This window comes from Pseudorca crassidens, chromosome 10 (assembly GCF_039906515.1).
Source record: "Pseudorca crassidens isolate mPseCra1 chromosome 10, mPseCra1.hap1, whole genome shotgun sequence".
Taxonomy (NCBI): domain Eukaryota; kingdom Metazoa; phylum Chordata; class Mammalia; order Artiodactyla; family Delphinidae; genus Pseudorca; species Pseudorca crassidens.
The window spans coordinates 49,657,645-49,672,882 of record NC_090305.1 but is presented as its reverse complement, the minus strand read 5'-3'; the positions used below and the strand labels follow the sequence as shown (position 1 = coordinate 49,672,882).

Genomic DNA, 15,238 nt, shown 5'->3' with positions numbered 1-15,238 from the left:
GCTGGATCATATGGCAACTCTATTTTTAGTATTTTGAGGAACATCCATACTATTCTCTATAGTAGCTGCACAAATTTACATTCCTACCAACAGTGTAGGAGAATTCCCTTTTCTCCACACCTTCTCCAGCACTTATTATTTATAGACTTTTTGATGATGACCATTCAGACTGGTGTGAAGTGATATCTCATTGTAGTTTTGATTTGCATTTCTCTAATAATTAGCAATATTGAACATCTTCTCATGTGCCTTTTGTCCATCTCTATGCCGTTTTTGGAGAAATGTCAATTTAGGTCTTCTGTCCTTTTTTGATTGGTTTTTTTGTTTTTTGGATATTGAGTTGTATGAGCTGTTTGTATATTTTGGAGATTATTCCCTTGTCAGTCGCATCACTTGCAAATATTTTCCCAGTCTGTGGGTTGTCTTATTGTTTTGTTTCCTTTGATTAGGTCTCATTTGTTTATTTTTGCTTTTATTTCTTTTGCCTTAGGAGACAGATCCAAAAAAATATTGCTACAATTTATGTCAAAGAGTATTCTGCCTATGTTCTCTTCTGGGAGTTTTATGGTGTCATGTCTTATAATTAATCCTTTAAGCCATTTTGAGTTTATTTTTGTGTATGGTTTGAGGATGTGTTCTAAGTTCATTTATTTACATGCAGCTATTCAGCTTTCCCACCACGACTTCATGAAGAGACTGTCTTTTCTCCATTGTATTTTCTTGCCTCCTTTGTCAAAGATTAATTGACCATAGGTGTGTGGGTTTATTTCTGAGCTCTCTCTTCTATTGCAGTGATCTATATGTCTCTTTTTGTGCCAATACCATGCAGTTTTGATTGCTGTAGCTTTGTAGCATTGTCTGAAGTCTGTGAGGTTATGCCTCTAGCTCTCTTCTTTTTTCCTCAGGATTACTTTGGCAATTCTGGGTCTTTTTGTGGTTCCACATAAATTTTAGGGTTATTTGTTCTAGTTCATTGAAAGATGTCATGGGTAATTTGATAGGGATTGTATTAAACCTGTAGATTGCTTTGGATAGTATGGCCATTTTATTAATATTAATACTTTCATTCCAGGATCATGGGATATCTTTCTATTTCTTCTAATCATCTTCAATTTCCTTTAAAAATATTTTATAGTTTTTGGGATATAAGTCTTTCACCTCCTTGGTCAGGTTTATGCCTAAGTACTATTTTGTTTGTTTGGTGCAATTTTAAAGGGGATTTTTTTTTAACTTTCTTCTTCTGATATTTCATTGTTAGTGAAAAGAAATGCAACCAATTTCTGTATGTTAATCTTGTATCCTGCTACCTTGCTGAACTCATTGATCAGTTCTAGTAATTTTTGTATGGAGTCTTTAGGGTTTTCTATATGTGTATATGCATCATATCATCTGCATATAATGACAATTTCACCTCTTCCCTTCCAATTTGGATACCTTTAATTTCCTTGTCTTGTCTGACTGCTGTGGCTCAGAAATTTGATACTATATTGAATAGAAATCATGAGAGTGGGTATCCTTGTCTTGTTCCTTGAATCTAGTGGGAAGGCTTTCAACTTTTCACCACTGAGTATTATGTTGGCTGTATTTTTGTCATAAATAGCTTTTATTATTCTGAATTATGCTCTATACCCACTTTGGTGAGAGTATTTTTTATGAAAGGATGTTGAATTTTATCAGATGCTTTTTCTGCATCTATTGAAATGATCATGTGGTTTTTGTCTTTTCTTCTGTTGATAATGGTGTATCACATTGATTGATTTACATATGTGGAACCATCCTTGTGACCCTGGGATGAATCCAGCTTGATCATAGTATATGAAAAAGGATTTTTATATGTTGTTGGATTTAGTTTACTAATATTTTGTTGAGGACTTTTGCATCTATATCCATCAAAGATATTGGCCTATAATTTTCTTTTTGGTAGTGTCTTTGTCTGGTTTTAGTGTCAGGGTTATGGTGGCTTCATAGAATGACTGCAGGAGTGTTCCCTTCTTTTCAGTCTTTTGGAAGAGGTTGAGAAGGATTGGTATATATTCTTCTTTGTATGTTTATAGAATTCCCCAGTGGAGCCATCTGGTCCTGGACTTTTGTTTGCAGGGAGGTTTGGGTTTTTTTAAATTATTATTACAGATTCTATTTCACTTCTGGTGATTGGTCTGTTCAATTATCTATTTCCTTTTGATTCAGTTTTGGCAGGCTGTATGTTTCTAGAAACTTTTCCATTTCTTCTAGGTTGTCCAATTTGTTAACATATAATTGTTCATAGTATTCTCTTTTATTTTTTGGGTATTTCTACAGTATTCGTTGTTATTTCTCTTCTTTCATTTTCTTATTTTCTTTCTTTGGGTCCTCTCTCTTTCCTTCTTGGTGAGTTCCTCACTTTGTTAATGTGGTGTTTCACAGTGATTGATTTGTGGATTTGAACCATTCTTGCATCCCTGAGATAAATCCCACTTGATGAAGATGTATGATCCTTTTAATGTATTGTTGAATATGGTTTACTAATATTTTCTTGAGAATTTTGCATTTATGTACATCAGTGATATTAGTCAGTAGTCTTTTTTATTATATCTTGGTCTGGCTTTGGTATAGTGTGATATTGGCCTTTTAGAATGTGTTCAGAAGTGTTTCTCTCTCTGAAACTTTTTGGAATAGTTTGTGAAGGATAGGTGCTAACTCTTTTCTAAATGTTTGGTAGAGTTTACCTGTGAAGGACCTGGTCCTGGACTTTAGTTTGTTGGATTTTTTATTACTATTTTAATTTCATTACTGGTAATTTGTCTGTTCATGTTTTCTATTTTTTTCCAGGTTCAGTCTTGGGAGGTTCTACATTTCTTGGAATTTGTCCATTACTTCTTGTTTGTCCATTTTATTGGCATACAATCATTTATAGAACTCTCTCATGATTCTTTGTATTTCTGTGGTGTTTGTAACCTCTCATTTTTCATTTCTGATTATATTGATTTGAACCCACTGTCTTTTTCTCATTTTTTTCATAGTGAATCTGGCTAAAGGTTTATCAATTTTGTTTATATTTTCAAGACAATTGCTCTTAGATTCACTGATCTTTTTTTTCTTGTATTGTCGTGGGGTGTTTTTTTTTTTTTTTTTTTTTGATCTCTATTTCATTTATTTCTCCTCTAATCATTATGTTTTCTTTCCTTCTGCTAACTTTGGGTTTTCTTCATTCTTCTTTTTCAAATTCCGTTAGGTGTAAGGTTAAGTTGGGTTTTTTGTTGGTTTTTTGGGGGGAGGGTTTTTTGTTAGGTTTTGGTTTTGGGTGTTTTTTTTTTTTCAATTTTTTCTTGTTTCCTAAGGTAGGCTTGTATTGCTATAAATTTCAATCTTTGAAATGCTTTTGCTGCATCCCATAGATTTTGGACTGTTGTGTTTCATTTTTGTTTGTCTACAAGTATTTTTTGATTTCCTCTTTGATTTCTTCAGTAATCCATTTGTTTAGTAGCATATTTTTTAGCCTTCATGTGTTTGTGTATTTTGCAGTTTTTTTCTTGTAGTTGATTCTAGTCTCATAACATTATGGTCAGAAAATACGCTTGATATGATTTCATTTTTCTTAAATTTACTGAGACTTATTTTGTCACCTAACATGTGATCTATCCTGGAGAATGTTCCATGAATACTTGAAAGGAATGTATATTCTTCTGCTTTTCGATGGAGTGTTTTATGTATATCTATTAAGTCTATTTGGTCTAGTGTGTCATTTAAGACCAATGTTTCCTTATTGATTTTCTGTCTGGATGATCTCTCCATTGATGTAAGTTGAGTGTTAAAGTCCTCTGCTATTATTGTGCTACTGTCAATCTCTCTAATTATGTTTGTTAATATTTGCTCTATGTATTTAGGTATTTATGTTGGGTGCTTATATATTTTAAATTGTTATATCTTCTTCTTGGCCCTCGATCATTGTAAAATTCTTCAGTCTTTTTACAGTCTTTGTTTTAAAGGCTATTTTGTCTAATTATTGCTACTCCAGCTTTCTTTTAATTTACACTTGCATGGAATACCTTTTCCATCCCCTCACTTTCAGTCTGTGTGTGCCTTTTGATTTGAAATGAGTGTCTTGTAGGAAGCATATATGTGGATCTTGCTTTTTTATCCATTCAGCCACTCTGTGTCTTTTGATTAGAGCATTTAGTTCATGTACATTTAAAGTAATTATTGATAGGTATGTACTTATTGCCATTTTGTCAATTGTTTTGTGGTTGTTGTTGTAGTTATTTTTGTGTTCTTCTTTTGTTCTCTTCACCTGTGGCTTGAGGACTATCTTTAGTGTTATGTTGGGATTTTTTTCTCTTTTTTTTGTGTGTCTATCATAGATTTTTGTTTTATTATTACCATGAGGTTTATATATAGCTATATGCACATATATAAACACACAGATATACATTTTTAAATTTTAAGTTGCTGATCTCAATTTAAATTGCAGAAGGACTTCCGGGAAGATGGCAGAAGAGTAAGATGCGGAGATCACCTTCCTACCCACAGATACACCAGAAATACATCTACACGTGGAACAACTCCTACAGAACACCTACTGAACGCTTGCAGAAGACCTCAGACCTCCCAAAAGGCAAGAAATCCCCCACGTACCTGGGTAGGGCAAAAGAAAAAAGAATAAACAGAGACAAAAGGATAGGGATGGGACCTGCACCAGTGGGAGGGAGCTGTGAAGGAGGAAAGGTTTCCACACACTAGGAAGCCCCTTCGCAGGCAGAGACTGCGGGTGGCGGTTGGGGGGGGGTTAGCAGCCGCAGAGGAGAGCACAGCAACAGGGGTGCAGAGGGCAAAGTGGAGATATTCCGGCACAGAGGAAGGGCCAACTTGTACTCACCAGTCCAAGAGGCTTCTCTGCTCCCCCAACGGGGTGGGCGGGGCTGGGAGCTGAGGCTCGGGCTTCGGTCGGAGTGCAGGGAGAGGACTGGGGTTGGTGGCAGGGGGTTAGTGCGCCACAGCTAGCTGGGAGGGAGTCCAGGGAAAAGTCTGGACCTGCTGAAGAGGCAAGAGACATTTTCTTCCCTCTTTGTTTCCTGCTGTGTGAGGAGAGGGGATTAAGAGCGCTGCTTAAAGGAGCTCCAGAGACGGGTGCGAGCCGCAGCTAAAAGTGCAGACCCCAGAGACAGACATGAGATGCTAAGGCTGCTGCTGCCGCCACCAAGAAGCCTGTGTGCGAGCACAGGTCACTATCCACACCCCCTTCCGGGGAGCCTGTGCAGCCCACCACTGCCAGCGTCCCGTGATCCAGGGACAACTCCCCCGGGAGAACGCACAGCGCGCCTCAGGCTGGTGCAACATCACGCTGGCCTCTGCTGCTGCAGGCTCGCCCTGCACTCCATGACCCTCCCTCCCCCCGGCCTGAGTGAGCCAGAGCCCCCGAATCAACGGCTCCTTTAACCCCGTCCTGTCTGAGCAAAGAACAGACGCCCTCCGGCGACCTACACGCAGAGGTGGGGCCAAATCCAAAGCTGAGCCCCCAGGAGCTGTGAGAACAAAGAAGAGAAAGGGAAATCTCTCCCAGCAGCCTCAGCAGCAGCGGATTAAAGCTCCACAATCAACTTAATGTACCCTGCATCTGTGGAATACATTAATAGACAACGAATCAATCCAAATTAAGGAGGTGGACTTTGAGGGCAAGATTTATTATTTTTCCATCTTTTCCTCATTTTGTGAGTGTGTATGTCTATGCTTCTGTGTGAGATTTTGTCTGTATAGCTTTGCTTCCACCATTTGTCCGAGGGTTCTATCCACCCGTTTTTTTTTTTTAGTTTTTTTCTTAAAAATTATTTTTTATTTTAATAACTTTATTTTACTTTATCTCCAATTCTTCTTACCTTCCTTCCCTCCTTTAGACAACAATTATCCCAAATTGAAGTAGTGGACTTTGAGAGCAATATTTATGATTTTTTTCCCCTTTTCCTCTTTTTCTGAATGTATATGTGTATGCTTCTGTGTGACATTTTTTCTGTATAGCTTTGCTTCCACCATTTGTCCCAGGGTTCTATCTATCCGTTTTTTGGGTTTTTTTCCTCTAAATATTTTTTTTTATTTTAATAACTTTATATATTTTAATCTTACTTTATTTTATTTTACTTTATATGCTTTATTTCTTTTTTTCCTTCCTTCCCTCCTTTCTTCCTTCCTTCTTCTCTCCCTCCCTCCCTCCCTGACCCCTTTCTTTCTTTCTTCCTTTCTTTCTTTCTTTCTTTCTTTCTTTCTTTCTTTCTTTCTTTCTTTCTTTCTTTCTTTCTACTTCTACTAATTCTTTCTTTCTACTTTTTCTCCCTTTTCTTCTGAGCCGTGTGGATGAAAGGCTCTTGGTGCTGCAGCCAGGAGTTACTGCTGTTCCTCTGAGGTGGGAGAGCCAACTTCAGGACACTGGTCCACAAGAGACTTCCCAGCTGCACATAATATCAAATGGCAAAAATCTCCCAGAGATCTCCATCTCAACACCAGCACCCAGCTTCACCCAACGACCAGCAAGCTACGTGCTGGACACCCTATGCCCAACAAATAGCAAGACAGGCGCACAACCCCACCCATTAGCAGAGAGGCTGCCCAAAATCATAATAAGTCCACAGACACCCCAAAACACACCACTGGACGTGGACCTGCTCACCAGAAAGAGAAGATCCAGCCTCATCCACCAGAACACAGGCACTAGTCCCCTCCACCAGGAAGCCTACACAACCCACTGAACCAACCTTAGCCACTGGGGACAGACACCAAAAACAATGGGAACTACGAACCTGCAGCCTGCAAAAAGGAGACCCCAAACACAGTAAGATAAGCAAAATTAGAAGACAGAAAAACAACAGCAGATGAAGAAACAAGATAAAAACCCACCAGACCTAACAAATGAAGAGGAAATAAGCAGCCTACCTGAAAAAGAATTCAGAATAATGATAATAAAGATGATCCAAAATCTTGGAAATAGAATAGACAAAATGCAAGAAACATTTAACAAGGACATAGAAGAACTAAAGATGAAACAAGCAATGATGAGCAACACAATAAATGAAATGAAAAATACTCTACATGGTATCAATAGCAGAATAACTGACTCGGAAGAATGGATAAGTGACGTGGAAGATAAAATAGTGGAAATAACTACTGCAGAGCAGAATAAAGAAAAAAAGAATGAAAAGAACTGAGGACAGACTCAGAGACCTCTGGGACAACATTAAACGCACCAACATTCATATTATAGGGGTTCCAGAAGATGAAGAGAAAAAGAAAGGGACTGAGAAAATATTTGAAGAGATTATAGTTGAAAACTTCCCTAATATGGGAAAGGAAATAGTTAATCAAGTCCAGGAAGCACAGAGAGTCCCATACAGGATAAATCCAAGGAGAAACATGCCCAGACACATTAATCAAACTGTCAAAAATTAAATACAAAGAAAACATATTAAAAGCAGCAAGGGAAAAACAACAAATAACACACAGGGGAATCCCCATAAGGTTAACAGCTGATCTTTCAGCAGAAACTCTGCAAGCCAGAAGGGACTGGCAGGACATATTTAAAGTGATGAAGGAGAAAAACCTACAACCAAGATTACTCTACCCAGCAAGGAACTCATTCAGATTTGATGAAGAAATTAAAACCTTTAGAGACAAGCAAAAGCTGAGAGAGTTCAGCACCACCAAACCAGCTCTACAACAACTGCTAAAGGAACTTCTCTAGGCAAGAAACACAACAGAAAGAAAAGACCTGCAATAACGAACCCAAAACAATTAAGAAAATGGGAATAGGAACATATATATTGATAATTACCTTAAATGTAAATGGACTAAATGCTCCCACCAAAAGATATAGATTGGCTGAATGGATACAAAAACAAGACCCATATATATGCTGTCTAAAAGAGAACCACTTCAGACCTAGAAACACATACAGACTGAAAGTAAGGGGATGGAAAAAGGTATTCCATGCAAATGGAAATCAAAAGAAAGCTGGAGTAGCAGTTTTCATATCAGACAAAATAAACTTTAAAATAAAGACTATAAGAAGAGAAAAAGAAGGACACTACATAATGGTCAAGGGATCGATCCAAGATGAAGATATAACAATTGTAAATATTTATGCACGCAACATAGGAGCACCTCAATACATAAGGCAAATACTAACAGCCATAAAAGGGGAAATCGACAGTAACACATTCATAGTAGGGGACTTTAACACCCCACTTTCACCCATGGACAGATCATCCAAAATGAAAATAAATAAGGAAACACAAGCTTTAAATGATACATTAGACAAGATGGACTTAATTGATATTTGTAGGAAATTCCATCCAAGAACAACAGAATACACATTTTTCTCTAGTGCTCATAGAACATTCTCCAGGATAGATCATATCTTGGGTCACAACTCAACCCTTGGTAAATTTAAGAAAATTGAAATTGTATCAAGTATCTTTTCTGACCATAACGCTATGAGACTAGATATCAATTACAGGGAAAGATCTGTACAAAATACAAACACATGGAGGCTAAACAATACACTACTTAATAACGAAGTGATCACTGAAGAAATCAAAGAGGAAATCAAAAAATACCTAGAAACAAATGGCAATGGAGACACGATGACCCAAAATCTATGGGATGCAGCAAAAGCAGTTCTAAGAGGGAAGTTTACAGCAATACAATCCTACCTTAAGAAACAGGAAGCATCTCGAGTAAATAACCTAACCTTGCACCGCAAGCAGTTAGAGAAAGAAGAACAAAAAAACGCCAACGTTTGCAGAAGGAAAGAAACCATAAAAATTAGATCAGAAATAAATGAAAAAGAAATGAAGGAAACGATAGCAAAGATAAATAAAACTAAAAGCTGGTTCTTTGAGAAGATAAACACAATTGATAAACCATTAGCCAGTCTCATCAAGAAAAAACCAGAGAAAACTCAAATCAATAGAATTAGAAATGAAAAAGGAGAAGTAACAAATGACACTGCACAAATACAAAAGATGATAAGAGATTACTACAAGCAACTCTATGCCAATAAAATGGACAACCTGGAAGAAATAGACAAATTCTTAGAAATGCACAACATGCCAAGACTGAATCAGGAAGAAATAGAAAATATGAACAGACCAATCACAAGCACTGAAATTGAAACTGTGATTAAAAATCTTCCAACAAACAAAAGCCCAGGACCAGATGGCTTCACAGGCGAATTCTATCAGACATTTAGAGAAGAGGTAACACCTATCCTTCTCAAACTCTTCCAAAATATAGCAGAGGGAGGAACACTCCCAAACTCATTCTACAAGGCCACCATCATCCTGATACCAAAACCAGAAAAGGATGTCACAAAGAAAGAAAACTACAGGCCAATATCACTGATGAACATAGATGTAAAAATGCTCAACAAAATACTAGCAAACAGAATCCAACAGCACATTAAACGGATCATACACCATGATCAAGTGGGGTTTATTCCAGGAATGCAACTATTCTTCAATATATGCAAATCAATCAACGTGATACACCATATTAACAAATTGAAGGAGAAAAACCATATGATCATCTCAATAGATGCAGAGAAAGCTTTGGACAAAATTCAACAGGAATTTATGATAAAAACCCTGCAGAAAGTCAGCATAGAGGGAACTTTCCTCAACATAATAAAGGCCATATATGAGAAACCCACTGCCAACATCATCCTCAATGGTGAAAAAATGAAAGTATTTCCACTAAGATCAGGAAAAAGACAAGGTTGCCCACTCTCACCACTCTTATTCAACATAGTTTTTGAAGTTTTAGCCACAGCAATCAGAGAAGAAAAGGAAATAAAAGGAATCCAAATCAGAAAAGAAGAAGTAAAGCTGTCACTATTTGCAGATGACATGATACTATACATAGAGAACCCTAAAGATGCTAAAAGAAAACTACTAGAGCTAATCAATGAATTTGGTAAAGTAGCAGGATACAAAATTAATGTACAGAAATCTCTGGCATTCCTCTACACTAATGATGAAAAATCTGAAAGTGAAATCAAGAAAACACTCTCATTTACCATTGCAACAAAAAGAATAAAATATCTAGGAATAAACCTACCTAAGGAGACAAAAGACCTGTATGGAGAAAATTATAAGACACTGATGAAGGAAATTAAATATGATACAAATAGATGGAGAGATATACCATGTTCTTGGATTGGAAGAATCAACATTGTGAAAATGACTCTACTGCCCAAAGCAATCTACAGATCCAATGCAATCCCTATCAAACTCCCACTGGCATTTTTCACAGAACTAGAACAAAAAATTTCACAATTTGTATGGAAACACAAAAGACCCCGAATAGCCAAAGCCATCTTGCGAAAGAAAGAAGAGGAAATAAGCAGCCTACCTGAAAAAGAATTCAGAATAATGATAATAAAGGCAGGGAGGAATCAGGCTCCCTGCCTTCAGACTATACTACAAAGCTACAGTAATCAAGACAGTATGGTACTGGCACAAAAACAGAAATATAGATCAATGGAACAGGATAGAAAACCCAGAGATAAACCCTCACACATATGGTCACCTTGTCTTTGATAAAGGAGGCAGGAATGTACAGTGGAGAAAGGACAGCCTCTTCAGTAAGTGGTGCTGGGAAAACTGGACAGCTACATGTAAAAGTATGAGATTAGATCACTCCCTAGCACCATACACAAAAATTAGCTCAAGATGGATTAAAGACCTAAATGTAATGCCAGAAACTATCAAACTCTTAGAGGAAAACATAGCAGGACACTCTATGGCATAAATCACAGCAACGTCCTTTGACCCACCTCCTAGAGAAATGGAAATAAAAACAAAAATAAACAAATGGGACCTAATGAAGCTTCAAAGCTTTTGCACAGCAAAGGATACCATAAACAGGACCAAAAGACAACCCTCAGAATGGGAGAAAATATTTGCAAATGAAGCAACTGACAAAGTATTAATCTCCAAAATTTATAAGCAGCTCATGCAGCTTAATAACAAAAAAAAAACAACCCAATCCAAAAGTGGGCAGAAGACCTAAATAGACATTTCTCCAAAGAAGATATACAGACTGCCAACAAACACATGAAAGAATGCTCAACATCACTCATCATGAGAGAAATGCAAATCAAAACTACAATGAGATATCATCTCACACCAGTCAGAATGGCCATCATCAAAAAATCTACAAATAATAAATGCTGGAGAGGGAGTGGAGAAAAGGGAACCCTCTTGCACTGTTGGTGGGAATGTCAATTGATACAGCCACTGTGGAGAACAGTATGGAGGTTCCTTAAAAAACTACAAATAGAACTACCGTATGACCCAGCAATCCCACTACTGGGCATATACCCTGAGAAAACCATAATTCACAAAGAGTCATGTACCAAAATGTTCATTGCAGATCTATTTACAATAACCCAGAGTTGGAAACAACCTAAGTGTCCATCATCAGATGAATGGATAAAGAAGATGTGGCACATATGGAATATGGAATATTACTCAGCCATAAAAAGAAACAAAATTGAGCCACTTGTAATGAGGTGGATAGACATAGAGTCTGTCATACAGAGTGAAGTAAGTCAGAAAGAGAGAGACAAATACCGTATGCTAACACATATATATGGAATTTAAGAAAAAAATGTCATGAAGAACCTAGGGGTAAGACAGGAATAAAGACACAGACCTACTAGAGAATGGACTTGAGGATATGGGGAGGGGGAAGTGTAAGCTGTGACAAAGCAAGAGAGAGGCATGGACATATATACACTACCAAACGTAAGGTAGATAGCTAGTGGGAAGCAGCCGCATAGCACAGGGAGATCAGCTCGGTGCTTTGTGACCTCCTGGAGGGGTGGGTTAGGGAGGGTGGGAGGGAGGGAGACACAAGCGGCAAGAGATATAGGAACATATGTATATATATAACTGATTCATTTTGTTGTAAAGCAAAAACTAACACACCATTGTAAAGCAATTATACTCCAATAAAGATGTTAGAAAAAGGAAAAAATAAATAATAAATTGCATTTTAACAATCCTGCAATCTAAGTTCTCTCCCATCATGATTTCTGTTTTTGACATCATATTTTACATCGTTTTTGTTTTGTGTACCCCTTAATTACTTGTTGCTGACTAAATGCTTTTACTGCTTTTGTCTTTTAACCTTCCTACTATCTTCGTACATGTATATTTACCTTTACCAGTGAGACTTTTCCTTTCGTAATTTTTCTGTTTTTAATTGGGCCTTTTTCACTTGGAGAAGTACCTTTAACATTTCTTGTAAAGCTGGTTTGGTGGTGCTGAACTCTTTGAGCTTTTGCTTGTCTGTAAAACTCTTCATCTCCATCAAATCTGAATGAGAGCCTTGCCAAGTAGAATATTCTTGGTTGTAAGTTTTTCCCTTTCATTATTTTAACTATATCATGCCACTCCCTTCTGGCCTGCAGTTTCTGCTGAAAAGTCAACTGATAGTTTTATGAGAGTTCCATTGTATGTAACTTCTTGCTATTTTTTTTGCTGCTTTTAATATTCTTTCTTTATCTCTAATTTTTGCCATTTTAATTACAATTGACTTGTTGTGGTCCTCTTTGGGGTGATCCTGTTTGGGACTCTCTGTGCTTCCTGAACCTGGATACCTATTTCCTTTCCCAGGTTCAGGGAGTTCTTCAAATATATTCTCTGCCTCTTTCTCTCTCTTCTTCTTCTGGTACCCCTATACCCTATAATGTGAATGTTAGCATGTTTGACATTGTCTCAAATGTCTCTTAACCTATCCTCATTCCTCTTTTTCTTTTTTCTCTCCAGCTTCAGTGATTTCCACTACTCTGTCTTCCAGCTCACTGATCTCTTCCTCTGTATCATCCAATCTACTGTTGATTCCTTTTAGTGTTTTCTTCATGTCAGTTATTGTATTCTTCATCTCTGTTTGGTTCTTCTTTATATTTTCTAACTCTTTGTTAAAACTTCTGACTTCTCACTCTGTTCGTCCAATCTTTTCCTCACTTCTTTGATCATCTTTATCATCAATCATTACCTTGAACTCTTTATTGGGTAGATTGCCTCTCTCTACTTCACTTAGTTCTTCTTCTGGGGTTTTATCATGTTTCTTCTTTGGGAACATATTCCTCTGTCACCTCATTTTGTCTAGTTTTCTGTTTTTATTTCTGTGTATTTGGTAGGTTTCTTAAATTTCCTGACTTTAGAGAAGTAGTCTTTTGTAGGAAACATCCTATGCATCCTGGCAGTACACTCCCCTCTGTCAGCAGAGCTATGTGCTCTAGGGTTGCCCCCTATGTGGGCTGCATGGGTCTTCTTTTGTGGCAGGTTGACCACTGTGAGTGCTCTGGTAGATGTGGCCGGCCCCTGGTCTAGTTGGTTGCCTGTCAGCTGCTGGTTGTTGGGGCCGGGTCATGACACAGCTGACTGCTGAGCCACTGGTGGTGACATAGCTAATGATGGCCCACTGGTGGTGGAGCTGTGGGTCCTGGGGTGGGTGTTGTGGAGCCTGTGTTCCCATGTCTAGTGTTGGCCTGCTTTGGGGCTGATTTCTGACACAGCTGGCTGTGGGTTCTGAGGTTTCTCAAAGCTGTTGCTGGTCCACTGGTGAGTGGGGCTGGATTCCAGGGTAGCTGGCTTAGGGGCCCAAGATTTATCAGAACTGGTTTTGGTCTATTGGTGGGCAGGGCCCAGGTCCAGGAAGTCCTAGGGCTGATGTAGGCTTGCTGATGGGTTGGCTGGCTCCTGACAAGGCAGGCTGAAAGTTTGCAGTGGTCATGGTACTGGTATCTGCCCACTAGTTTGTGGGACCAGATCACAGGGTAACTAGCTGGAAGACCTGAGGGTCCCTGGTCTAGTGCTTGTGCATTGGTGTATGGGGCTGGTTTCTGGGCCCTCTGGTGGACAGGGTCTTTTTCCATGGCAGCTGTGGGCTCAGGGGGTCTTATGGAAACTGGTCTGCTGATGAGTGGAGCTATATCTTCTCCTGACTATCTGCTTGATCTGAGGCTTCCCAGCACTTGCTCCTACAGGCTGGTGGGCAGGGCTGGGGACAGTCCTAGTGCTGATAAGCTGGAGGGAGGACTCCACAATGGCACTTGCAGCAACAGTGTCCACATGGTAGAACGAGCTCCCCAAAGTGGCCACCGTCAATGTCCATGTCCCCAGGGGAGCTCCACGTGCCTCCTTCTCCTCTGGAAGACTCTCCAAGATCAGCAGGTGGGTATGACCAAGGCTCCTTTCAAGTAATTTCTTATTCCCTAGGTGCTGGAGTGTGTGAACTTTTGTGTGTGTCATATAATAGTGGAGTCTCTGTGTCCTCCTGTCTTCTGGCTCTCCTGAAAGTAAACCCAGCTGGCCTTCAAAAACAAATGTTCTGGGGTCTCGTCTTCCTGGTGCAGGACCCCCGGGATGGGGAGCCTGATGTGGGGCTCAGACCCATTTCTCTTTGGTGAGAACCTCTGCAATTGTAATTATCTTCCCGTTTGAGGGTCACCCACCCAGAGGTATGGGTCTTGACTTACCGTGTCCCTGTCCCTCCTACCTGTCTCGTTGTGGTTCCTTCTTTATATTTTTAGTTGTAGAAGATATTTTCTGTTAGATTCCAGTCTTTTTCTTCAATAGTTGCTCTGTAAATACTTGTTGTTTTGGTGTGTCCATAGGAGAAGATGAGCTTAAGGTCTTTCTACTCCTCCATCTTGGCCACCTACCTCCAGAATTATTCTACATTTCTATTCCTTAGTGCTACATTTTCTTTTGTCAGATTGCACAGACCTTTGTTACTCAGCATCTTGCCACATCCATTCTTTTTTGTCCAGTGGTAGCTTGCAGACCCACTTTTTGTAGTTATGGACTGAATGAATTCTATAGCATATGTATAGGTGGAACTAAGGATGCCACTTCAGCACAAATATTTGTAATAATACTTTAGTCATTTTAATATATATTCTAATGAGTTTTAAGTCCTGCAGAAGAAAGGAAAGAAGTGGGTATTACCAACTGAATTTCTCTTTCAGGAATCCTTTGAGAAGGCAAGCTTGAGTAGAAGCAGCAGTGGAGCAGGAAGCCTGAAAAGTGAGCTTTCAGAAAGCACAGACCTGCCGCCTGAGGGCTTCCAGGCCCCCTGTGATAAGGACGAAGACCGAGCCTGTGCTGGAATCTTGTCAGATGATAACTTCAACTTGGAAAATATTGAGAAAGGTATTTCTAGTGAAAGGGTTACAACAAGAATGAACTCTTGACTTCTTTCTGTT

At 38.8% G+C, this 15,238-nt stretch overlaps 1 protein-coding gene across 6 annotated transcripts in view; it reads left to right on the top strand.

Moving 5' to 3' along the window:
• Nucleotides 1-15,238, top strand: part of NEK10 (NIMA related kinase 10) — a 309,256-nt gene that overhangs the window by 170,435 nt on the left and 123,583 nt on the right. For 3 of the 6 annotated variants that reach the window (XM_067753531.1, XM_067753533.1, XM_067753532.1), the window contains one exon: nucleotides 4,448-4,807. In XM_067753531.1, the coding sequence (XP_067609632.1) occupies nucleotides 4,448-4,639 (192 nt within the window). In that variant the 3' untranslated portion in view covers nucleotides 4,640-4,807. Of the gene's footprint in view, nucleotides 1-4,447; nucleotides 4,809-15,001; nucleotides 15,186-15,238 lie in introns of those variants that run through there. The other 3 variants (XM_067753536.1, XM_067753535.1, XM_067753539.1) reach the window with 2 other exon arrangements.